We start from the raw sequence: 27800 nt of genomic DNA, 5'->3' as shown, positions 1-27800 counted from the left end.
AACAGACTAAAACAAATAGAACATCCAGATAAATGCCCAAAAAAGCCACATATTATATAGGTATCCATACATGGAGCCGCATACACCATTACAAATCTATCAATCATACAATAGCTGAATGAATGGAATCACATATCCCATATGGTCAATGCCAAAAATAGCAACTGAAAAATGAAACTGTGGCAGACATAGGACAAATTCTTTTCGAACATCTCAATAGCGGAAGTGATTCTCAGCCAAAGGGTGGGTTCACACGAGCATGTTTTTGTGTGTACTTAGGTGCGTACATACGTGCACACCTAGGTACGAGCAAAAACATGCGTGCACACAGCTGCGTGCTTGTTGTCAATGAATCCGCGGCTGCTGCCGGCTGCTCCATTGAAAACAATGCTCTGCATTCTTTTTTTACACTATTTTAAATGGCTTTTCCGGGAAGGGCTTGTGAAGCAGGGGGCCGGCAGAGTGGGATGCTGGAAGCAGGATTCTCTACCGCAGCTTTCATGTGTGACAGCTGCGGTTGAGAATTTAAGAATTCCTCTGCTGCATCACTAAAATGTTTCTTTTTCAGGGAAGGGCTTATATGTAAAGCCCTTCCCTGAAAAAGAATGCAGGGGGCTGGCAGAGCATTGAAAACAATGCATGCATTCCCAGTGGTGCACGCATGTCCTATCTTTGCAGGTACACACCTGCAAAGTACGGACATGTGAGCACACCATAGGGAATGCATTGTTGTAAATACAAGCGTGTTTTTGTGCGTGCGTATTTACGCACAAAAACACGCTCGTGTGAGCCCACCCATAGGTAGTGAATATGGACACCTATATGCAAACCTATAATTTAACAGAATAACTAATTATTCTAAGCAAGCTAAGGCCCTGGCTTGCTGAATGAATTATATTATATTGTTAAAAAAAAATTAGTACTGTTGTTGAATCTCTACAGTTTGGAACTCAAGGCGAATTGAGCAATTTTGTGCCTTTTTACTGAGAAATTGCAAACTTGAAATTTAGGGTTACTAAATAAAGTAAATAGAAGATACATGACATAGTTCTAGTATTTATTACACAGTCCATCTGAACTAATGGTTTTTCTACTCTTAGAACAAAATGTCTTCATCCTACAGTTTATTGAACCTCCAGCTGTTGTGAAAAAACCTTCCCAGAACACTAATTATATCAACTTTTCTGTCAACCTATAAAATGAACTACTTCTAGATTATTAGGAAAATAATGGGAATGAATACCACAAGAGGGAAGTTTCACATAGAAGCCTGTCACAATGTGACATGAGCAGAAATACTGAATAGAATCACACCCCTCGGCAGGTACTGGCAATTCCTGACCTCTCTATGAGTTGCTCATCAGAAGGTTTCACCATACTTGTCAAGCATTTATTGATTTTCGGTTTATCGGTAGCACAAGGATACAATTATAAGTAATGTCACGTGGCAACTGCAGAGATACACAAATATCTCACACATCTTAATTTTCAAGCAACAGTGGTATTACAAAATGTCAAGGTGAAAGGTGATAGAATAAAGTGCATTAAAGTCACATAAATGTACAACAGTCTATGTGTAGCCTCAGTTTTAAGTTTTTTTTTCCACAATTTAAAATTGCTCCACAACCACTCTCTGCTTCCTGGTTGCTGCTGACCAGGACATGTGACTGATGCAACCAATCATGGGCTATAGAAGGTCACTGCTGTGGCCAGTGATTGGCTGTTGCAGTCACATGTCCTGGTCAGCAGCGACCAAGAAGTGCAGAATGGTTGTAGAACAATTTTAAGTAATGGGAAAACCTTTTTAAAGAGGAACTTGTCTTATAAACATGCTTTAGTGACTAATGCAGCACCTTTTCTTAGAACTCTGCGTTGTGCTGTTTCTCTGTTCCTTCCTGGCAATGTATCAATAAACACAACTGGGTTACCATTCCCCTTCTCAATAGGACATGTCCCTACAAAGTTTGACAGTGTCAACCCTGATAAGATAGTGTCTAACGTCTTAGTTTAATGCACATATATTCTGTATTTTGAAATGGAGCCCTTGATATCATTTTATTTATTTTCAGGAAAGGCTGAGGTGATAAATGCTCGTGAAACCGCCCCGATCAATGCAACAAAGGAAATGTTTGGGAACAGCACTGAGTTATCCCAAAAAGGTAAACTTACAAAGTCCTGAACCTGTATCACTTGACCTATTGTGAGATATAAACTCTTCCTGTAAATGGTAAGCACATAATGACTAGAACAGCTTACATCAGGCTCACATTCAGTTATGGCAAAGCATGTCTTTATTGTTTCCTTTGGTGAGTGCATAGTTTATACTTAGGGGTGGCCCAAGCCTTTATGTTGCCTGAGGCGAAGTATGAAATAGCGCCCCCTTTTCCCCCGGCAAAAAAAACCCACTCATTTTACAGGCATTGAAACCCCCAATACACAAGATACCCAACACATGTTTGAACCATTGAGACTTCTCTGCAGTAACAGAGTAATAGTGCCCTCTAAAGTGTCCCCCTTCATGGTCCGCAGTGGTAATAGTGACCTCCTTAATGGTCCCAGTAGTAAAAGTGACAACTCATAATGGCCACAGTAGTAATAGTGACCCTGTTAGTGGTCCCAGTAGTAATAGTAACCCCCTTAATGGTCCCAGTAGTAATATTGACCCCATTTGTTAACCCAGTACTAATAGTGACCCCCACTAGTGGCTCCAATAGTAATAGTGTCTCCTTTAATGGCCCCATTAGTAATAGTGACCCTGATAGTGGTACTAGTATTAAGTATTCCTCATGGGGGTCCCAGTAGTAATTGTGCCCCCCCCCCCCATAGTGGCCCCAGTAGTAATAATGACCCCCATAGTGGTCCAAGTAGTGACCCTATAGTGCTCCAGTAGTAATAAGGTCCCCAATAGTGGCCACAGTAGTAGTAATGTTCCACATAGTGACCCCAGTAGTAATAGTGCCTCCACAGTGGCAGTAGTAGTAATAGTATCCCCCATAGTGGACCCAATAGTAATAGTGTGACCACAGTGTCCCCCGTAGTGTACCTTGGACAACAACCCGACAAGCATTGAACTCAGTCCGTAAATACCTTGCGCTGTCCACCACTGTTGCAATCAGTCTTTGACCGCATTCCTCTCCCCCTGGCATTCGTGCTGCATATGGGAGAGCGCACACTTGGGGGGAGAGGTCAGGGGTCACAGACTCTTTCTACATTTATTGGGTCACAGACTGATCACAGCACAGCAGCCAGGGAAAGGGAGCTGCGGATTGAGTTCAACGCTTGTGGGGTTGCAGCCCGGCCATCTCCCTGCTGGCAATCTTAGATCGCCTTATTGAAAGGGCACCTCTGTTTATACCCCTCTCCATAAACTTATTAGATCACCGAGTCACCTAGCTTCCTAGTCTTGAAAAGTTTGCATGGCTTGAGGAAGTAAGATGGACCTTTCACACATACAGAATATTTCTGCAAGATGCACCTAAAGACACATTGCAAAACGTTCCGAAAAAAACGGCCATCTGTCGAAGCCTTCAAGCACAAAAAGTACATTGATATGCGCTAACATGTGCATATCAGCCTGGTTTTTGCCATATCAAAGCCTTGTTTATACGCAAGTACGCTCTGTTGCGGTGTGCGTATTTGCACATACAGTCATCTGAGGAACCCCTAAGGCTAGGCTGACATGAGGGTAATTTCATTGCGTATTACACGCGCAACCTACATGCACATAATACGCTGTGAATGGACTCAATGAAAGTACATTAATTTTCATTGATCCATTCACACTTGCCCAACTGCTGTTACGCAGCCCCATATGCAGCGATCTACAAAGCTGTGATCGGACTAGGCAAGCTGGTTTTTGCTCCCCACATGTATCGATGAGCATTGGGCACTGATAACCCAGTCACTGGTTGTCCTTCCCTCGACCACTTTTGGTAGGTACAAACCACTGCATACTGGGAACACCCCACAAACCCTGCTGTTGTGGAGGTGCGCTAACCCAGTTGTCTAACCATCACAATCTGGCTCTTTTTAAAGTCACCCAGAAATTGACCTACACTATAGATTTTACATCCACATCATGGCAACTCTTTCTGCAGATTTTACTTCTAGCCATTTACTTTTCATTAACAACCATATCTTCTACAGGGGGCTTGTCCATAGCAGTACCAGGGGAGATTCGAGGATACCACGCAGCACACCAACGATATGGCAAGTTACCATGGAAACATCTGTTTCAACCAAGCATTAAGTTAGCCCTTGGTGGATTTCCTGTTGGCCTGGGTCTATCCCAGGGTCTTAATTCTTCCAAGGCAATTATTGAACAAGACATAGCTCTTTGGTAAGAAACTCCACGTTGCTCCTATTTCTTCTTCATACCTATGGTTTTGCATTGAAACTTCACCCTTGGCCAACTTTAGTCAATTTTGTTTTTACAGTTTTTTTTCTAAATCTTTAACACATACAAATACATATGTTCTAACTGTACATACCCCATGCAGTTAGGACGTACGGTATATAGATTTCCACAGCATATGCTGTGTATGCATTGGGCTCAGGAGGCGAGCCCACGCCATACACTGTGGGTTTTGGCTATCTTTGACAGCCAACACCCACCTGAAACAACTAAGATCGTTGATGCAGTAGCCACAGTAAGAGTGCACAGGTATAGTGTAGAAAAAATAATATAGTAATAAAGTCCTACAATGGTCTTTCCTGACCTTGGAGAGACAGACTACAGAAATAAAAGATATAAAAGTAAAAAATCAAAAATAAATGTAATCAATTCTTAGAGAAAAAATAATCCACCCCAAAAACCCTGTTCTCCACCACCAACTACTACTGAGACCTGATAACTCTAAATGGGACAAAAAGTCTTGAAAAACAGTATACATTACGTGTATAAAAATGATCAGAAACAACCTGCATTGTTTATTAACATGCCCTACAAAAGTTACATCACTAGCCCAACAAATAAAAAAAGTTATAGTCTTTACGGGCTCCTGTCCACGGGCGTAGCGATATCCCGCGGCAGATCTCCGCCACAGGAACCATCGCCCAGGAGCAGGTGGGAGCTGACGGCTCTCCACGGTGAGCCTATCTGATAGATAGCCTCACTGCAGAAAATTCACAGCAATTCGCAGCATGCTGCGATTTAAATCCCGCGAGCTGAGAATCGCTATGGTTTTCCGCTTGTGGACAGAGGGGCTGCGCTTTCCATAGCAACGCTATGGAAAGCGTTCACTGCATTCCCTGCGGCCAGATTATCGCTGTGGGGAACACAGGGAAAATTCGCCCGAGGACAGGAGGCCTTAAGGGATTCTGTCATAATGTTTATGGGAGAGAGCTGTCGGTGTACATGCTGCAGGCAGAGAGGCGCTGGAGCAGAGCACCGCTGTAACTCCATTCACAAGTCATACTTCAAAGTATGTTTTTTTCTAAAATGCCAGTGTTTCAGAATAAAATACACCTAGAGCAATGGGAATATCTGTCCCAGGTTCATGCTGCTCGTGGTTTGGACAGCATGAACCTGATGACAGTATCCCTTTTTAAACCAACGCATGCTAAGGCCTTAGTCAGACGGGCATTTTTTTGAGCGATTTGCACATGCGCATGCGTCCGGCGATTTTTTAAAACCATTGCTTTGCAATGGTATTGGACACATGAGCGCTTTTTATGCGCTCGTCCGATAAATTATAGAACAGAAATCGCAGATCGCACCTATCTGCGATCTGCGATTCCTGTTCTCTTCTCTATATGCGCTCAATGGGGCCGGCGGCAGCAGCGCCGACCCCATTGAGAACATATAGAAGACAAATCATTCTTCACTGCCACAGCTGTAACAGCTGTGGCAGAGAAGAACGATGTTTGCCCATTGAATTCAATGGAGACGGCAATACAGCCGCCTCCATTGAAAGCAATGGGCTGCCGGCGTGCGCGGGATGAATTGTCGGGAAGGGCTTAAATATATAAGCCCTTCCCTGCAATTCATCCAGAAAAGTGTTAAAATAAAATATATATATATATACTCACCTTGTCCCGGCAGACGGAGTTCCGCGCGGCAGGCCGGCTGCGCAGAGCTCCGGCTGCTGGGAGCAGGTGAGTATATATATATATATATATATATATATATTATATATTATATATTATATATTATATATTATATATATATATTATATATTATATATATATATTATATATTATATATTTTTACACTTTTCTGGATGAATTGCAGGGAAGGGCTTATATATTTAAGCCCTTCCCGACAATTCATCCCACACTCGCCCGCAGCGCATTGCTTTCAATAGAGTCGGCTGTATTGCCGGCTCCATTGAATGCAATGCGCTGGACAGCTCCAGCCCGTTTCTAATGAAACGCGGCTAGGAGCAGATTTTCGGGCGATTTTCGGGCACCGGTCACGCGATTTGCGGATGCGCATCCGTCATGCGATCCGCAAATCGTGCGAAAAAACACCCGTCTGACTAAGGCCTAAAAGTTGCTAAGTGATGTCTAGTCCTAAAGATCCCAAATACCCTGGACTTGCATCATTATGCTAGCCAGTGTTTTCAGGTGTACAGTATCAGTCATTCTTGGTCATTCCTTTCTAGTGAGGTGTTCTGTAATGCAGAGGGGAAAATCTTGCAGAAAGGAGATATCGTTAAACTACCTAAACTAGCGCAGACTCTGCAGACCCTGGCTGATGATCCTGACTCCTTCTATACTGGTGCACTCGCCAAGCAGATTGTGAGAGACATCCAACAAGCAGGTTAGAATATAAATGAAAAAAATCTTGTTATTTATATAGTGCCAACGTATTCTGCAGGGCTTTCAGATAATTTATTTATTACCCCTCACCAAGCTGGGTACTCATTTTACTGACCTCAGAAGGATGGAAGACTGAGTCAACCTTGAGCCAGCTAACTGAACCATGCACGGATTGAACTTGCAACCTTTAGGTCATGAGCAAGAGCTTAGGACTGCATTTCTGCTGCCCTAACACTCTGCGCCACACGAGGCTCTTGAACTGTTCTACTTTGTCTCTGGGAGAAATGAACATGTGCCCTCGCTTTTTTACATTGTGCTGCAGGTGGAATTATTACAGAGCAGGATCTGAGAAATTATCAAGTTGACGTCAATGAGGAACCACTTCGTTTTCAACTTGGAGACTATACACTCATCAGCCCCACCGCACCTCTGAGTGGTCCTGTCCTTGGACTCATCCTTAACATTCTGAAAGGTGAAAGACTGATCAATGGCTGGTACTGTGATCTGCGGAGATACATAGATTATTCTGTATCTGAACATCTTATTCTCTAAAGGGAATCATGGTGAATGCTTGTTGAGATGACATGTACTGTTGTGTTTTCATATGTTAAAGGTATAAAAAGTATTGTTTATAGGTAAATCCAACCCATAATTATAAACATTTTTGTATATACACTTATTTTAAAAAAGTTTCTATCCCCAGATATTCCAGAAGTAATGTTAGAATAGCACCACCTACTGTCTTTATTTTGTGTCCACCTTGGTAAATTGCTCCACCTTCTTTGTCTTGCTTTCCTGTTTGCTCCACTGGGTGTGTGGAGGGATCTCTAGTGAGGTGAGCAGCTGTTTCTGAAGTTGCTGTGTCTTCTCTGATACCATTAGAAATGCTGAGCAAGCGATAAGAGAGGAGACAGAGTTACTGCAGAGGAGACTGAACAGGTGTGACCATCTTGGAACATTTACTGAGGTGGACCGCACACAAAAATGCTCTTCAATAGAAACAGGTGGTGCTATTCTAACATTACTCCTGGAATATCAGGCGAAGTGTAAATATAAAATAAAGTTCAGAATTTTGGTCGGAATTTAACTATAAGCAATATTTTTTGTGGGATAATCCCTTTAATGTAATAGGGTGTAGCAGTAGTGATGACTGTGCATTTACTGTCTAATGTTTGGCATTTTATTCTCTCATGTTTTGTGCCAGGCTTTCACTTTTCATCCCAGAGTGTAAAGCCTGACTTCATTGGACTCACCTACCATCGCATAGTTGAAGCTTTCCGTTTTGCCTATGCTAAAAGAACTTTGCTAGGAGATCCCCATTTTGTGAATATTACAGAGGTAAATGCAGCTTTGTGCATGAGCTTTATTCTGTGTGCAATTCCATTTGTCAAAGTTGTATTATTGTTGATGAAATGGTGGAAACAGCAGATCAGGGTGCAAAGCAATGAAGTTTCTTTATTTCTTTCCTCCCAGACAGAAAAAACACGACGTTTCGACTGCAAGAGTCTTTGTCAAGTATGGACAACAAGTGAACAGCATACAAATATATAGTGTGTCTAATATCACATTAAAGGGGTTGTCCCGCGCCGAAACGGGTTTTTTTTTTTTTCAATAGCCCCCCCGTTCGGCGCGAGACAAACCCGATGCATATGTTGAAAAAAAAAACCGGATAGTACTTACCCGAATCCCCGCGCTCCGGTGACTTCTTACCTACCTTGCGAAGATGGCCGCTGGGATCTTCACCCTCGGTGGACCGCAGGTCTTCTGTGCGGTCCATTGCCGATTCCAGCCTCCTGATTGGCTGGAATCGGCACACGTGACAGGGCGGAGCTACGAGGAGCAGCTCTCCAGCACGAGCAGCCCCATTCAACACGGAGAAGACCGGATTGCGCAAGTGCGTCTAATCGGGCGATTAGATGCTGAAAATTAGACGGCACCATGGAGACGGGGACGCCAGCAACGGAACAGGTAAGTGAATAACTTCTGTATGGCTCATAATTAATGCACAATGTACATTACAAAGTGCATTAATATGGCCATACAGAAGTGTATAGACCCACTTTGTTTCGCGGGACAACCCCTTTAAACCAATCACAACAGATCACATGATAAAATTCACCTGCATTCATTGATGTCATTATGGCACACACATGCTGTGGAGTCTGTAGCTATGGTGGAGCGTTGTAGCAACCTTTCACTTTCTCTTGTGGCTGTGTCGCCATGGAGACTTGTTATGCAGAGCTCCTATTGGTTGGAATCTATCTAAATCTCCTCCCGTCCTCCGTGACGTCATCACGTCACGTCAGTATAGCGTGGTCATGTGACTGGGGTGTTCAGCATCATTGGGCGCATGTCCTATTCACGCCCTGCTCCATAGAACTATTACTAGACACAAATGTCAGTGTTTCTTAATAAGCACCATGACGCAATCAAATCGCGCTAGTGAGACGTAGTCATGTGTCTGGGATGAGCCGCATCATCGGGCGCGTCATAGACACGCAGCCAGATCCCAATGTGTGATCCTACATAGATAAATCCACATCTGTAGTGAATACAAATATATGAGGCATTACTACATGCATAACACACAAAGAGGAATACCGCATGTCTGTACATCGGAATATATCGTATAGTTGCAATGTCATAGCCACACGTGTGGGCTCCTCCCCAAAGGGGTGTGGCCTCCACGTGAAAAACACCATAGCTTATTCTTTAGCTTTTAAGTGTCAATATCCAAGCAAACTAGATATTTGGAGGGCATCATGAATAAACATGAGATAATCGGATAAAAAATCAGATATAGCATATCATGCATATATAATCATATTAATAGGCCAGTGATAATGCTCATAATACACATGAATGTCAGGAAAAACTCATCATGTATTCATCAATATTTAGATGGTGCTAAAACCTCCACAAGGATACCACCAAAAATTCGCATATAAATAATATACAAAAATTGGCAATATGTTCACATAACAATCCGATGCAGTATAGATTTCTTTGGTGCCATAACAACATCATAAATGCACTGTAAGACATAAAATTACACGTAAATGAGTGAATTAAAATCCATATAGATGGCATAACCAATGCAGAAAAAGAGAGGCAATTACAGGAACATATGGGTATCATACTCATGATTTAGACCTTTTGGGGACATTGTCTCAAGTGTAAAAATCCAGTATAATTCTTTCTTTAATAACATTCGTGTTCTATCGCCCCCCTTAGATGTTTCAGGTACAGAGTCAATGATGCGGAATTTTAGTTGGCATACCGAATGTCCACTGTCATAGAAATGGCGTGGTACTGGCTGATCTAATTTTTTAGTGCGTATCGCGCTCTTGTGGCTCGAAATTCTGTTCCTCACCTCCTGCGTTGTTTGGCCGACATATTGTAGGCCACACGGGCAGGTGAGTAAGTAGACGACATGTGTCGATGAACATGTGTGACGTCCCTTGATATAAAAACACTTCCCGGTCTGTGAATGAAAAAATTGACTGCCCTTAATCATGTTTGAGCAGCTGGAACAACCCAAACATGGATAACTACCTGTCCCGACCGATAAAGAAGTTTTAGATGTCCGAGAGATAGTTTTTTCATGTGTTGATCGTACCAATTTATCGCGCAGACTAACGCAGCGTTTATATGACATGATTGGCCGTTCACGGAATGCATTCGCCTGCGGAGCTAATTGCAATAATGGCCAATGTCTACATAGAATAGAAGATACCTGTCTACTTATGGTGGTAAAGGTAGAAACAAAAGGAATGCGTTCGTTTTTATTAGTCCTGCTTTTCGGGATTAATAGTTCATCCTGCGAGAGTACCCTTGCTCGTTCCATTTTCTCTGTCACCAGATTTGTGGGATAACCACGATCAAGAAATTTTTTACACATCTCTGTTAGGCGTGTCTCTACATATGCATCATTGGTGACTCGCCTAACCGTTAAGAGTTGACTCCACGGAAGTGAGTCAATTGTGGTTTTAGGATGGAAACTTGTGTACTCAAGAAGGCTATTTCGGTCAGTTGGTTTGACATAGAAATCAGTGGAGAAGCCAGTGCTGGTTTTTATAATTGTCACATCCAAAAATTCTATGCTGCTATTAGAATACTTAAGAGTAAATTGCAGCTCTGGCCTGATGCTGTTGAGTTCCTGATGAAACAACCGTAATTCCTCAACAGAACTGGACCAAACAACAAATATGTCATCAGTATATCGCAGCCAGGAGACCGCCAGGGGCCAATATGCAGATGTATAAACAAACAGATCTTCAAAGATGCCCATATAAATATTTGCATAACTCGGGGCCATATTGGCCCCCATGGCGGTCCCCTGGCGCTGACGATAGAACCTCCCACAAAACGAAAAATAACTCTTGGTGAGTACAAATTCCAAAAGGGTCAGAACCACATGTTCGCATTCAATAGATACCAATGCTGATGACATTTTTTGTCTAACTGCCTCTAGACCAAGTTCGTGAGAAATTGATGTATAGAGAGCAGTGACATCAAGTGTAGCCAATATTATATTCTCATGGCAAGGAATAGATCTCAATTTAATTAGAAAATCGCTGGTATCCTTGACGTAAGAGCAATTACTTGTAGAGTACTCCCGCAGGATATAATCTAGAAAGATGGAAATATGGTTAAACATGGAATTTTGTCCTGATACGATTGGACGTCCAGGAGGCTCCGTGAGATGTTTGTGTATTTTAGGTAATACATATATAGTAGGTGTATTTGGATGGTGTATATACAGATATTTAGACAAAGCTAAGTCAATATTACCTTCACAGAGGGCCTCATTCAAAATGCTTCTCAATTGAGGAGGAGCCCACACGTGTGGCTATGACATTGCAACTATACGATATATTCCGATGTACAGACATGCGGTATTCCTCTTTGTGTGTTATGCATGTAGTAATGCCTCATATATTTGTATTCACTACAGATGTGGATTTATCTATGTAGGATCACACATTGGGATCTGGCTGCGTGTCTATGACGCGCCCGATGATGCGGCTCATCCCGGACACATGACTACGTCTCACTAGCGCGATTTGATTGCGTCATGGTGCTTATTAAGAAACACTGACATTTGTGTCTAGTAATAGTTCTATGGAGCAGGGCGTGAATAGGACATGCGCCCAATGATGCTGAACGCCCCAGTCACATGACCACGCTATACTGACGTGACGTGATGACGTCACGGAGGACGGGAGGAGATTTAGATAGATTCCAACCAATAGGAGCTCTGCATAACAAGTCTCCATGGCGACACAGCCACAAGAGAAAGTGAAAGGTTGCTACAACGCTCCACCATAGCTACAGACTCCGCAGCATGTGTGTGCCATAATGACATCAATGAATGCAGGTGAATTTTATCATGTGATCTACTGTGATTGGTTAATGTGATATTAGACACACTATATATTTGTATGCTGTTCACTTGTTGTCCATACTTGACAAAGACTCTTGTAGCCGAAACGTCGTGTTTTTTCTGTCTGGGAGGAAAGAAATAAAGAAACTTCATTGCTTTGCACATTGATTTGCAGTTTCCACCATTTTATCAACATTTGTACTAAAGAGTGGCTTGGCTTGGATCCCAAACCCAGGGGGCGTGCAGGATACCTGTTCAAACCATAGGGTATTTATATTGTGCTGCTGACATCTTTTTGCCTTTGGATATCAAAGTTGTATTATAGCATAAAAATCAATGGACCTATGCTGCACCTCTATGTGTCTCAAATGGCATAACATGATTTTTTCTAGAAAAACGATAGTATTGCAGCGACTGGGGTCAGGCCTTGGGTCGGAAAGACAGCGCGGAGCCCAATGATGGGTCACATTGGCTCTACTGCCTTCTGTCGAATGCATCCCAAAAACGCGGCCTGCCGTGGCCCGGCTGTGCGCAGGGGTAAAGTTAGCAACTGTGCCAAGAAGGTTTATAATTTACGGTTCACGTGACGCCAGTGTTCCTTCCACGCAATCAGTCAAATAAATGAGTCCACAGTCAGAAGGGTTGTTTTAAACCAGGACACACGGTTCTTTACTAAATGTTTCCAACCTTGATTTTCCAAAAAAAACACAGCGACCGTTCTTGACATAACAGCTGTGGCATACGTCCTCCTCCTTACAAACTCCAAAACACTTATATACGAAACGACACTTCTTCCCTGGAATACAGCCATCACCAGTCTCAGTTATCTGATGCCAGTTCCTTCCAATCACAATAAACAGGCAGTCATTTGTAAGTGAACGACTGCCTGTTTACATGGGCTGATTTGGCATTCAGTTTTCTGCATGCAGAAACTGAACGACGAACCAGAAGCAAACAAATTCTCATTTGTCACTCAGTTGGGGCACGCATAATAATAGTTCAGATTACCTCTGGATGCTGGAATCTGAATGATTTATCGGCCCGTGTAAAAGCACCCTTAGTTCCATACTCTGGTGAACTTCCCATCCTCTATCAAAATCATGTACAGTACATCCATTTATTCCTATGTCATTTGTGTCTGATAGATGTGATTCTCCTTGCAGGTATTGAACAACCTGACATCTGATAACTTTGCTGAGCGTCTAAGAAATAAAATCTCAGATTATACCACCCACCCTGTGGAATTCTACGAGCCTGTATTCTACACTCCAGATAACCATGGCACAGCACACATATCAGTCGTAGCGGAGGATGGAAGTGCTGCATCTGCCACTAGCACTATCAATCAATAGTAAGAGGAGTGGGTGTATGGGAAGAGGGATATTTGTCTATTTCTTACTCTGCCATATCATTTTGTGCTATTAATTTTTTATTGCAAGACAAGTATATGCAGTAGAAAATATAAATTGTTCACTTTCTCTTTATGGCTTATCTAATGTTTTCATTATAAATCAGTGACGTAAAGGACCCCTCGCACTGCACTAGTTGCTGGCCCATCTCTCTGAATAACATAGACATTAAACTATACTCCAAGAGCTTAGTGAACAGACTTAATGCTATCCTTCCATCAATAATACACGGAGACCAGGAGGGGTTTGTGAGGGTCAGGAGACAAGGGAGAACACCAACAAAACCTTACTCCTGATAAAGGAAGGTAAAAACCAAAATCCACTTTCAGTTTAATATCAATAGATGCTGAAAAGGCCTTTAACCGTGTTCACTGGAGTTACCTCCGGGCATCACTCACACAGATGGGCATAGAGCAGAGGTTTACAGACAAAGTTCTCTTCCTCTATGACAGACCATCAGTGCAGGTGAGAACCAATGGAATACTCTCCACTCCAAGATACCGACACCAGACAGGGCTGCCCTCTATCTCGAGAAGCACAGATACAGTTCCAGTGCAAATCCTTATTAACTGGGTACTGCCTCTTCAAAGACTAGCTCAAATTTAACGGCAGTAGCAAAAAAAAAAGTAATTCTTGACATGGGATGATTGATATTTTCAGGACACACTGTTAAAGGGGTTATCCATCTCCTAAAAAAATGTAAAAAAGGCTACAAATGTTCTAAAATAAAGCCTGCAGTGGGCTAACGCTAGCCACTTGTGAACAAAGCATGAAAGGACCACCTGGGCTGTTCTAACCTTTTTTTCAGATGTTGAATAACCCCTTTAATTCTATACACTCAATTCTTCCTTCTACTGGCTAATATGCCCTCCTATTAATCCTTCCCTACAGAGCAGTGCCACGACACAGATCACAGTATCATAGTATTGCTCCTTACATCAGTGTCAAGCCTTGCATGGCCTGATGTTGGGCTGCTGCTCCTCTTACAACCTGGCTTGCAGGCAACTGTATTCGACGACACTGTTGCCTGCAGTGGGCATTCAAACAGCATTTTGAAGAGAAGACAGGTGCATACTACAAAAGGGTACACCAACAGAGACAGCAGGTGAAGAGAAAAGACAAATACAGGTCACACTTATCAAGACAGTATTGCCTGCCCCCTTCCCCATTCCCGCAACACTCCTTCTTCCCCCTAGTACTATTCTACTATTCTTTCCTTAATTAATTATGTGTGTATATATGTGTGTGTGTGTGTGTATGTGTGTATGTATGTATGTATATATATATATATATATATATATATATATATATATATATATACATACATACATACATACACACACACACACACACACACACACACACACACACACACACACACACACACACACATACAGTCAAAGTGCTAACGACCACTTGTCTGTGAGTATGTGAGTGCTTCACATGCTCCGCCCACTGATCATATGATGGTGACATAATCGCAGGTGCTAAAGCATGTATAAAACACAGAGCCTGACAGCAGCTGTGTGCTCACAGGACCTGTGATAATGTCATCGTCACGTAGTCTCTGAGCTCCGCCCCTGATCACATGACAGTAATGTCATCGCATGTCCTTCACGTTATTAAAAATCTGCAGAGCTGGACAGCTGTCGTGTGCTGACAGGAAACCCCTGCGGCCTCAGTTGCTATGGATACAACAGCACTCAGTCTGGCAGTTTGTAGTTGGTTGTGAGACAGCTGGATAGCTGTGTGGAGACTCCAATAAATGACACCTCACAAATGCACACATACATAGCTGGTGGTGCATATTGACCATCAACATTGAAGCATAGTCCTTCCCCACTATCTTCACATCTCCTGAATGTCCTATAATGTCATCTCAAGTGCTAATGCCGCCAACCGTTGTCCAGTGTTGGAACAAACTGTCAGTGTCGTGCAAACATGTCACGACAGAGGGTTCAACGCTGCCGTGAAGCTAATGCAGCTTACGTGGCACTGTGACAAGCCACGATCAAGTAGCTGAAGTTTGTAAATCTTATGCAGCAGATATGCAAAAGCTACAAGCCAACATGTCTCCTTAGCGAACTGCTGAACTGTTTGCATGGAAATGTTTTGACCAACTCCAATCCCTTTCACTATATTCTACATTAGTAAGTGGCGCATTGCACAACCAGAAACACTGGTACTATAAATAATACTAGTATATTGTTAAAGACATGATGTATGGATGTGAGGGTTTGAAGAAAGGTTCCAGAATACGTGACAATGTCCATAGTACTAATCACAGATACTGTACATTACAAGTCTCCGGTCACCTTTTGTACATGTGTGTGACAGAGGATGTATATACATCTTATGTTTTTGTATATGTGCATATTAATATATTGTTTAAAAAAATCTCATTCCAGCTTTGGATCTAAGGTTCGCTCCATGACAACTGGAATCATCTACAATGATGAGATGGATGATTTTAGCTCACCGTTAATAATCAATGGGTTTGGTGTTCCACCATCACCTGCTAATTTTATTACACCAGGTATCTATGAATTCACAACACATTAAAGAGGACCTGTCACTAGATAAATTCCATGGGATGGCTGCATGGCTCTGCAACTGCAGCTCCAATGAGAAACCTTACTGTGGGGGAGATATGTATATCACCCACTGTTAGTATCCTCCCCACTGAATGTATATCTGCCTGCACACAGTAGAGTTACCTCTTACCCACCCCCAATACACACATAGAGTTTGATATATACAATCATCCTCCCTAAGTATATAATATTCCAACCCCACTCCCTGCACAGTAAATAGCTGAGTAGCTCTTCTCTCACTTCCTTACCCTTAGACAGCTCTTACCCCCCTTCCCTTGATCCCTGAGGGTGAGGCTCCCTCCACTCTTCTACATCTGCCCCTTTTGTATACTGTGGTAATTGGTGGATGACGTTGGTCATGTGACTTTCTTTCTCTTCTCACGGACGTGTGCTAGTAGCCGTCATGTGAACTCCGAAGTAGCTGCTGCGGCATATCTTGGCATCCTGTCTGATGGTCTTCGTTACTGTAGCATTGGTCCTGCGGCTGGTGTGTGGTGAACGGGCTCGGCTAGGGCTTTTTTCAAGAGCCTCACTGTAAAAAAAAATGTACACTAAAACCAAACATCCCACCCTCGGCTTCCCCTTTCTGGGGGACAGAAGTTCCAGCTTGTTTGGTTGCCACCAGGGTCTCTTGTCACTGTTTATTTCCTAGCACTTGGCTTCCACGTTGACATGAATGCCGCTAGACTTAACATACGGTAGGAACTGACCTGACAGGTCACTCAATGTATCAAACTCAAATTTTATGATTTTACACCGGTGGTGGGGATGTAACAAATTTAATGACACCAAAACCATCCACCAAAGATCACGCAAAGGGGTCAAAGTGCGGTGCAAGAAAAAAAGCCTGTAGGCTTTTTCAGATTAGATGTGTGGGTGGAACCTATCTGTAATGACAGCTAGCGATATTCCGTTGCGGCCGTGGACAGGCGACCTTAGAGTGAGTGGTGGGGACCACCCACTTGACAAATTGAGAGCTTCAGGGGCTGGAGCAAACTAGAATCCATCTGAATGAAGGGAAGTGACTTTGGAAAAAAAAGACGATAGTCAGCGGGCTGAGCAATGAGCCTCATTTATCCAGTGACGGGCCCTCTTTAAATGAAAGAACATGGCTCAGATGAAACATTAGAGATCTTGACTTGTAAAACCCTTGCAGGTAAACGACCTCAGTCCTCAATGTGTCCAACAATCCTGCTGGATAAGGACAAAAAAGTACATATGGTGGTTGGAGCGTCAGGAGGAACTAAAATCACCACATCAACAGCACTGGTAAGAAACTGAGAAGAATAGAGAGTTTGAAACTGCAAAGAGAACGAGTCATTAAAACGTTAGAAAAATGCTGCAAAATCAAAATTTTATATAATCTTTTGGATGTAGATCAACCCCACATATTTATATCACATATTATATTATTCAGTATACTTGTGCCAGTCCACCATAGCTCTATGATTGCTAATCAGAAAATCTAAGTGTGACTTCCTCCTTATCTCACTAGCAAACCCAGACTCCTACTCTACACTGATGAAGGGCAAATAGCTGTCTGTGCATGGAGTCTGGCTTTGCTTTTAACTCCCAGTCATTGTTACAAGGCTTGTATAAAGAGTCTAACTTTGGCTTGAAGAAATGCTGCCTTCCAATAAGTGGCACGGTGGAGGTATTATTCCATCTCCCTTATTTGCATATTACCCAGAGGAGCATGAATGGCCTTTTGAGTCTCTTCACTCACCGTCTAGCTGCTCTACCTAAGGAGAAAAGACAGCGTTTCCGTTCCTCCTTATCATAATCTCAAGGATCCAAGAGATATGGGGGGATTTTTAGTGGGGTCTTAACACTGAAGAGCTGCTCTAGTTGTTCCCCTAAATGGAAACTGTGGAGGATTTAACACATGAGCTTGTTTTTCCCCCCTTATATAGGCGTGATAATCACGGCCGTATAAAGGGATAAAATTAAACTACTTATCTCAATAGGAGTTCAGTAGTTTCATTTTCACTGCGAGGATTTCTTAGCCGTGATTTGTACGGCCGAGAAAATATAGGACATGCCCAATCTTCCCCGCACGTAGTGAATACATCATGCAGTGAAGATCGGTCAACCGCTATCTTCCCGCCTCTTTTTTTCAAACTCCTACGCTCTGGCATGGAGTTTGAACTGTCAGTATGGGAGAAGAAATTTCCCTCATTCACGCGCAGCTACGCTCCATACTGCTAAGCATAGTTGCGCCCACAGCAGTGTGTTTTCGCCCTAAATCAGTGTTTTTAGGCTTTATACACACGAACGCATAGACGCGCCTATGTTGCCGCGTTTTCACGCCCAGCCAATATATGCAACCATTCAAGGCATTGGCTTCCAATGCATTCGTTCACACAGGCGAATTTACAGCGCTTAAAACTGTTGCACTGTTAAAAATAGAACATGTGTGACCGAAATGTGTGACGGCGATTATACGCTGCGTAAAAACATAGCTGTGGTTCTATGTATTGACTGATATATGCCGGTGGGTCCCATAGACTCCTATGGGAGGTGGAGGCATTTTAGCAGCGTCCAATGCTGTGAAAAGCTTACAGGTGCTTCTATTTTGGCATTTGAAGTCATTCCGAGGATTTATGTCGAGCGAGAGATTTCCGAGGTGCGACTTATTTTTTCGGTAAAAACGTTACACCCAATCGTGTGAATGGACGTGAAACCGCTAATTAAGCACAGGACTTGATCGCGGAAAATCATCCATTCATGCAAATTTGCTGCGCGGACGTTCGAACATAAAAACCCATACAATCGTGTGAAGGAGCCCTTACAGTGTGAATTCAAATTGTTTGTTAATTCAATTGGTAAAATGGTTATCTAAGGATATTTGACAATGCAATCAGCAAGTATTGGGCACAATTTCATTTTTTTCTTTTGCAGGTCATTATAAACTCGCTGTGGTTTGGCTATGATGTGGAGACCTCAGTGGAGCTGGCACGGGTGCATAATCAACTATTCCCTAATGACACTACTGTCGAAGATACAATAGAGAAGGTCAGTGATGTCTATTTAGATACTTTTACTTTGCCAGGTTTGAATAATTGTCTACACATTAGTATAAGCTGTATATATTAACATAGTAACATAGTATGTTAGGCTGAAAGACAAAGACAAAGTCCATCTAGTTCAGCCTATTTCAACCCCCTTGTTGATCCAGAGGAAGGCAAACCCCCCCCCCCCCCCAAGAGGCAGAAACCATTTAGCCCTATCCGGGGAAAAAAATTCCTTCCCAACTCCATAATGGCACTCAGAATAATCCCTGGATCAATCTTTGATAGTTCCTACCTGAATATAAAACCTGGATCAACAACCCCCTGGTCACCTAATGTCTATATCCTGTAATATCATAGCGCTCTAGAAAGACGCCTAGTCCCTTCTTAAACTCCTCAATGCCTCTTCTAATGCACCCCGAGACTTTATTAGCTTTTGCAGCAGCTGATTGGCATTGGTTGCTCCAGTTAAAGCTACAGTCCACTAGTACCCCCAGGTCTTTTTCCATATCATTTTTTCCTAGCAGTACCCCATTTAGTGTATATTAATCCAATGAAGAAGAGAAAAGCAGCACTCCAGGGGATAAAATCAAATTGGTATCTTTATTGTGCCCATGAACAACGTTTCGACCCTGCTCCAAAGGGTCTTTGTCAAGTTCTGAATCACATATACAGACATACACCATTAAATAGCAACAATAGCCACACCTCCACCAATCACAGGACAATACATCATTAGCCCATTAAAACAGAACACATGCTATAGGTCGACTCAGTGCATATAACGCAGGTGATAAATACCTAATTGATTTCATCAGTACCTTCATGTCATACATTGTGCTGCAAACCTGTGGACCTATTCACCAGTGATGTCGCATGCTATTAGCGTCACTATCCCCATCCCGCGAGATCTCATTGAAGATCTTGCGATATCTCGAGTAAGATGCACAACTTGGCCCTATGGGCCAAGTCCCAATACATAGCGATCGCGCATGCGTGGAAATTCGCTGCTTCTATGTGAAACGTCACATCTCCACAGCGAAACCATAGTACGTGCACGTCAGCAGCATAACCAACGCAAAGCTGACATGCCCGTATAATGATCCTTTGCTAGTAAATAGTGATGCAGTTAATGCGCATGTGCGAGATTCACCAGTTCTCGCGTGTCTCACCTCATCACCATAACGTAAATTGCGCACATCTACGCCAACAGCGTACACCATATGCGGTAAGCTTATCAACGTGTGTTAACCTCAATAACTCTACGTAGTATCATAATATAGGGAAATCATCAGATTACCAATGTGTACATACAGTCACATATTACCGATATTAACTAGGATCTGATAGTTAGAGGCACAACAATTAACCATCAATATACCATATACTGGCAACCAAGTGCATATACCACCCCAAAACGTTGCCATAGTTAATACAATCAAAGGTATAACGCATAAGGCACCAATGAATCCCTCCAGAAAACCGGATGTATCATTAATCACCCATAGCAGTAATCGCCAACAATTAAGCCAATCACCACTACAGTATCACCATATATAGTGCACATAACACCGCCAGTAAGTATGACACAAAGGCACATCATAGTTTGTATTGCTGATAATGTTATTCAATCTAATTATGCATAGAAAAACGACCAATATAGGTTCATTCTGGAACAATCATAAACTGCCTATATTTTCACTGCATCTCCCCATGTGATCTGAAAAAACAAACATATATGAAAATTAAAATCAGTACTTAAGCAGCAAATATGAATCAAACATTGCCATAGAGAAGCACCTCTAATGACTACGTAAAGATATATGAAAATTTTTGAAGATATATGAAAAAAAAATTTTCTCCCAAAAAATTTTTTTTTAAGAGATAGCACAATATCATGTTAAGTACAATAATGGATTGTATTCCAGATTAAGGCGATTCGGGGCCAGCACATCAAGTTTAAAAATCCATTTTGCCTCAAGTAATTTTAACCTACGTTCCCTATCACCACCTCGAACGTCCCTATCAACAGAATCAATAACCATGAACCGTAATTGGCTAACGGAGTGGTTATGATCCTCAAAATGTTTTGGGATAGGTAGATCTTTGTCCTTACATTACTCTTGTGATTAGGTATCCGCTTGCGAACCTCAGTAGTGGTTTCACCCACATACTGAAGGCCGCATGGACAGCTAATAAGGTATATGACAAACGAAGACCAACAGCTGTACCACCCACGTATGGTGAAGCGTTTGCCAGATCTGGAGTGAAAAAAACTATCGCCCTTTGTCATATTATGGCAAGCCGCACATCCAAGGCACGGGAAATTGTCATTTCTGACCGGGGCTAATGTTCTTTGCACAGATCCAGAATGAACCTATATTGGAGGGATTTTCTGGAGGGATTCATTGGTGCCTTATGCGTTATACCTTTGATTGTATTAACTATGGCAACGTTTTGGGGTGGTATATGCACTTGGTTGCCAGTATATGGTATATTGATGGTTAATTGTTGTGCCTCTAACTATCAGATCCTAGTTAATATCGGTAATATGTGACTGTATGTACACATTGGTAATCTGACGATTTCCCTATATTATGATACTACGTAGAGCCAAACTGAGTTATTGAGGTTAACACACGTTGATAAGCTTACCGCATATGGTGTACGCTGTTGGCGTAGATGTGCGCAATTTACGTTATGGTGATGAGGCGAGACACGCGAGAACTGGTGAATCTCGCACATGCGCACTAACTGCATCACTATTTACTAGCAAAGGATCATTATACGGGCATGTCAGCTTTGCGTTGGTTATGCTGCTGACGTGCACGTACTATGGTTTCGCTGTGGAGATGTGACGTTTCACATAGAAGCAGCGAATTTCCACGCATGCGCGATCGCTATGTATTGGGACTTGGCCCATAGGGCCAAGTTGTGCATCTTACTCGAGATATCGCAAGATCTTCAATGAGATCTCACGGGATGGGGATAGTGACGCTAATAGCATGCGACATCACTGGTGAATAGGTCCACAGGTTTGCAGCACAATGTATGACATGAAGGTACTGATGAAATCAATTAGGTATTTATCACCTGCGTTATATGCACTGAGTCGACCTATAGCATGTTTTCTGTTTTAATGGGCTAATGATGTATTGTCCTGTGATTGGTGGAGGTGTGGCTATTGTTGCTATTTAATGGTGTATGTCTGTATATGTGATTCAGAACTTGACAAAGACCCTTTGGAGCAGGGTCGAAACATTGTTCATGGGCACAATAAAGATACCAATTTGATTTTATCCCCTGGAGTGCTGCTTTTCTCTTCTTCATTGGATTGACATACTTCTGATCCAGGGATCCAGGATTGTGACGAGCGTGCACCACCTATGCGATGATATCCTTCCTTACAATCTAAGGTGAAGCGTGTGCTGTGACTAACCGACCATTTGTGATTCCATTTAGTGTATATTGGTGACATCCGTTTCTCCTGCCCATGTGCATAACCTTACCTTTATCAACATTGAACTTCATTTGCCATTTTTCTGCCCAAGCCCCCAGCTTATCTAGGTCTTTTTGTAGCCGCACATTGTCCTCCATTGTTTTAATTATCTTGCATAATTTTGTATCATCTGCAAATATTGATATTTTGCTGTGCAGCCCCTCTATCAGGTCATTGATAAATATATTGAACAGAATGGGGCATAGTACTGAACCCTGTGGCACCCCTCTAGCAACGGTGGCCCAATCAGAGTACGAATCATTTATTACCACCCTCTGCTTTCTATCTCTGAGCCAGTTATTAACCCAGATACACACGTTTTCGCCAAGACCGAGCTGTCTCATTTTATTTATCAACCTATTATACGGCACAGTGTCAAATGCTTTAGATAAATCCAGATATAGTTTTTCCTCAATTACAGAGGGAAAGACAGAACTACCTGTGGCAAAACATTTTTGTGGTCAGAGACACCGCATAGACCAGATGAGTTATTATACTGAAGGGCAATTCAAGTCGCATCATCACAGAATAATTTGGGAGTACAAATTTATGGTCATGATTGAACCTCAGCCTGGGATTCTTGCATAAGTGGAAAATATGAAAGGTCTGAAGGAGGTGAAGAGGAGTGTCCTCCTACAAATCCTAATTCTAGGTCGTGCTGCATCTCCTTTCATGTGCAGGTTGAAGGAAAGATAAGACGCATCATAAAACTGTCCTGAGCTCAGTGGACTGATTTATGATGTATGTCTCCGCTCTGTTTGTCTGTTTTAAATTTTGAGTGCAAAACAGTCTCAAATTTCTGTATAAACATTTATTTAGATCAAGATGAATGTGTTCCCCCCTCCTCATCTGTATGTCATAATTATGTGCCATCCTAACTAGTTTCATTCAATAGCCTGACAAAGGGGGCGATATCCCCAAAAGCTTGCTGTAACATCATGCATTTTTGTTAGCCATTAAAAGGTATCATATCTACAAGATTACTTGGTTTCTCTCACTGAGCACAATCACACAATCCAATGGTACAACCCTGGACTTGATAGTGTCCATAAATATAAGAAATAGCGGTCTAGCTATTACATCACTTAGTTCCCTTAGAACCCTTGGGTGTATCCCATCTAGGCCCGGCGATTTTATCGATTTTAATCTTCTTTAACTGGCTCTGCACTTACCCCTGCTTTAAGCATGCAATATTTAGCAGGGGGTTCGTTTTATTCCCCTGAATCTTGTAGTACCAATTCAGTAGATCCAATTTTATATCTCCCTATGTTACAGCCTCTTGATAAACAGGGATGATAGGCCTACATTGGTGACACTAAGGTGACATTGTAAGACATGGCAGACTTTGTCACAATGTAATCCAGCAGTATGTCTGATACAAAATTTGGCAAAGCTTGGATGTGACCTAAGGAATGGTGGGGGCAGCTATACGGATTGTGAGGTTTGTGAATAGCCCTGAATGTCTGCTTTACTAATTATGTTTTATGTGTTTTTTTCCCCAGACTATAGTAAATGAGCTCTTAAAGCGGAATCATCATGTAGTGCATTCAAGAAGAGCTGGAGCCGTGGTCCAGGCTATAGTACGGACCAATGGTAAATGGGCTGCAGCTTCAGACAGCAGAAAAGGAGGGTTTCCTGCAGGCTACTGACCTTAACTTACACCGTCAACTGACTGTGAGCTGCTTATTGGAGTCTATGTGCACCTTTTGTTCAGTGGATTTCAAATTTCTTTCAATATATTTAAAGACACTTTGACTCAGGGACCAAGTACTATTGACCAAGTGTGTAATCTCTACCTAAGGATATGTAAGGGGGTGGGGTCTCCTTACAACAAGAATTTCTGGACTTCTGTTAGACACCATTCGTTTCATGTGATAGCCTGTACGAGGATAGTAGAAGTATTTCTTTAGTGTTGCTGCCACCTAGTGTAATGTACATAAGGGTCCCTTTTCACCAAATGATTTATCATTTGAACGAGTAAACAGGCAGGTATATCGTCGGCTCGTTCAAACAAGAAATGGTTCAGTTGTTCACATTTGCTGTATAAGTAAATACAAGGACTGAACGAGCGCTATTTAAACTGAACAATATGTGAACGAGCCAACAATGATTTTTAGGCGTGCATAAAATGAACGACAGATGAGAAGTGAACGATTCATCGTTTGGTCCTCAGCTACATTTAGACTGAACGATTATCATTCACTTTCGCTTGTTTGGACAATTGTTGTTTAACAATAATCATTCCGTGTAAGAGGGCCTTAACCTGTGATTATGTTATTTAACTCTTCTCACTCTTGGGGTATGGCATGGCTAGGTTCACACTGGAAGTCCCCGGGTAAACCGGATGCAGTGTAGTGTAGCAGAGATCAGCGTCTGAAGGAGACGTACTCTTAAGGCCTCGTGTCCATGGGCGCCTGCGGGAGCCAATCCTGCCCGCGGCTAAACTTTTTTTACCTGTTCGGGTCTTCTGCAGACCTGTCTGGGTCTTCTCCCTCCTGTCCGGATCTTCTTTCTTCTGCACTGCAAAAGCGTGCGGGAGCGCCATGCGCAGCACTTTTTTTTATTTGACTCCTGCTTTCCCCGAGGATCCGCGGCAGTAGTGTCAGCTGCAGGTGTGCTGCGGAGCGGACAGCTTCCATCTGTAGTGTCAGCTGCAGGTGTGCTGTGGAGCGGACACCTTCCATTGACTTCAATGGAAGCTGTCCCTCCGGGATCCACAGAAAAAAATGGAGCATGCTGTGATTTATTTTCCGGACCAAAGGGTCAGCAAATCAAATCCGCCCGTGGACATGAAACCTTTGGCCCAGTGATATTCTTTGGCAACACATGCGCCAACGGCATCCATGGGACTCGTTGCCCTGCGCAACTCTACCTTAACGAGGGGGTTTTGCCTGTAGAAAGAAGCAAACTAGACTCAAAGCTTTAGGGTGTTTTCAGAACTGCATGCTCAGACAAACTGCTGCATTCCCACTCCTAAGTGTAGCCACACTACCCCCGACGGGACCGTGAGTGACTGTTTATTTCCGCATCTTGAGCATTAAAGTTCCTGTTTCCCAGAATACAAATGTCTGCTTTTTTGCACTGAACTGGACTGTCCCGATGTGACCAAGAGCATTATGAGAAACATCCAGTAATGGTGGGGACTTCCAGTACCAGGCCTCACCTGATGCCTAGTCCGACGTCTTTTTCTAGCTCACCCAAATCCCCTTGGCCCATCATCCTCGAACCCTTCTGAGACTCCCGTCAACCCTAGAATCAATCTACACATGCACAAACATTGAATCCTGTGTTCTTCATAGAAATTGTATTCACAATTTGGAATAAAATGAAGGAATCCTTACAATGCTGCTATATACTGGGACTGCATGTCATGTTATGGCATAGGACTGACAATGGGATCGCATGATAATGCCAAGACTGCACTAAACAATACAATGTGTGCCTTTTAACGATTGCTCACTCGGGGAGGAAGAACATTACAGAAGATTTGCCCATCTCTTTCTGGAGATCAGCTGTTTGCCATTTAATAACACATCATGGCCTCTGGCTGACATAAGGTCTACATCAAGGTGAAGGTTGTGGGATGGATATGTTGCAGAACTACTGCGGTATAGCTTTCTTGGCATTACTGGAAGTGGAAAAATGTGTGTGAAACTAGCTTTTTACATTTTCTAATATGGAAGGCAAACCTCTGGCAAGTGGCCACAAACTATAGAACATAAGAGCAACATCAAAGTACTGTTCTGGCAATCCACACTCCGCTTCAAAAAACTGCCATTAAAAGATTTTAGGCATAAAACATGAAATATTAAAAGTTCAATAAGGGATGGGCAGGATGAAAACCAAGAAGTACTAGTTGCAGAAAGCTCCCGATATCCAGCCGAAAAGCCCATTGTGTACTATGATGTAAATCGTTACTGTTAGTCTACTTCATTTAAAATAGTTCTTGCTTGCTCACTGCATTTATAGGTATTATATTAGCAGGTTCTTTATAAACTATGCTTTACATACTTATTAGCAGGTGGCAAATTTGATTCCTCTTGGAAATTTTGGAGCTATTTCTCTTTCCACTAGTTTCCTACCAGATTCCATGTATGAGTTTTATTGTACAGTCTCCGTCCATTAAATTTAAAACTTTTATAACGTGTTGTATTATGTGATTCTTTTCCATATTTGTATATTAAAAACCTTATGAATGCATCTTATATACTCTAAATCAGTGGTGACCTAATGTTAGATTGTGATCTACTGGAAACTAAAAGCAGGTTGTAGATCTTGATGTTAGACCACCTGGCTGTTTCCATGCTGGTTTCTACACAAAAGTGGACTGAAGGTCCGGCTTGGAGGGTCACTCCCAGACTCCAGTCCAGGTCTCTCAAAGAAACCAAGAGCCCAGGATGTTTTTAATTAAAGGAGGGTGTGGAAAGTGGGCTAGGGGGCAAGTTCAGTGTGTAGGGTTGTCACCTTTGTCACGAAAAATTACCGGCCATTGTAAAAAAAAGGGATGTCGCTTATTACAGCATTTTATTTGACCTCCGGGCACCCATATTTGTATATTAAAAACCTTATGAATGCATCTTATATACTCTAAATCAGTGGTGACCTAATGTTAGATTGTGATCTACTGGAAACTAAAAGCAGGTTGTAGATCTTGATGTTAGACCACCTGGCTGTTTCCATGCTGGTTTCTACACAAAAGTGGACTGAAGGTCCGGCTTGGAGGGTCACTCCCAGACTCCAGTCCAGGTCTCTCAACGAAACCAAGAGCCCAGGATGTTTTTAATTAAAGGAGGGTGTGGAAAGTGGGCTAGGGGGCAAGTTTAGTGTGTAGGGTTGTCACCTTTGTCACGAAAAATTACCGGCCATTGTAAAAAAAGGGATGTCGCTTATTACAGCATTTTATTTGACCTCCGGGCATCCAGTGGCCTCTAGTGGTCGCAGTCTCGCTGGCTGCTGCATCACTTGACACAGTGGCCCTGTTAAGGACCGTTACACATGACCGGTCACATTAACCTTTCAAGCCTTGGGTTCCAAATTAGTTCATACCTGGATGCATCAGAGAGGCCAAAAACTATATGATTTATAGTAATTAGCTCTCACAGATATGTAGAGATGAGCCGCGGCAAGTATTCAGCCCAC

The 27800-nt window shown here is 42.5% G+C and overlaps 1 protein-coding gene across 1 annotated transcript in view; it reads left to right on the top strand.

Moving 5' to 3' along the window:
• Positions 1-24310, top strand: part of GGT1 (gamma-glutamyltransferase 1) — a 30774-nt gene extending 6464 nt beyond the window's left edge. The window contains exons 3-12 of the mRNA XM_066601937.1: positions 2070-2159; positions 4147-4339; positions 6606-6763; positions 7085-7234; positions 7967-8100; positions 13312-13499; positions 15966-16093; positions 17308-17420; positions 19053-19166; positions 24164-24310. Of these exons, the coding sequence (XP_066458034.1) occupies positions 2070-2159; positions 4147-4339; positions 6606-6763; positions 7085-7234; positions 7967-8100; positions 13312-13499; positions 15966-16093; positions 17308-17420; positions 19053-19166; positions 24164-24310 (1415 nt within the window). The remainder of the gene's footprint in view (positions 1-2069; positions 2160-4146; positions 4340-6605; positions 6764-7084; positions 7235-7966; positions 8101-13311; positions 13500-15965; positions 16094-17307; positions 17421-19052; positions 19167-24163) is intronic.
• Positions 24311-27800: the final 3490 nt, after the last annotated feature.

Source organism: Eleutherodactylus coqui, chromosome 5 (assembly GCF_035609145.1).
Source record: "Eleutherodactylus coqui strain aEleCoq1 chromosome 5, aEleCoq1.hap1, whole genome shotgun sequence".
Lineage (NCBI taxonomy): Eukaryota > Metazoa > Chordata > Amphibia > Anura > Eleutherodactylidae > Eleutherodactylus > Eleutherodactylus coqui.
The sequence above is the reverse complement of the archived record's forward strand: the minus strand, read 5'-3'. Positions and strand labels throughout refer to the sequence as shown.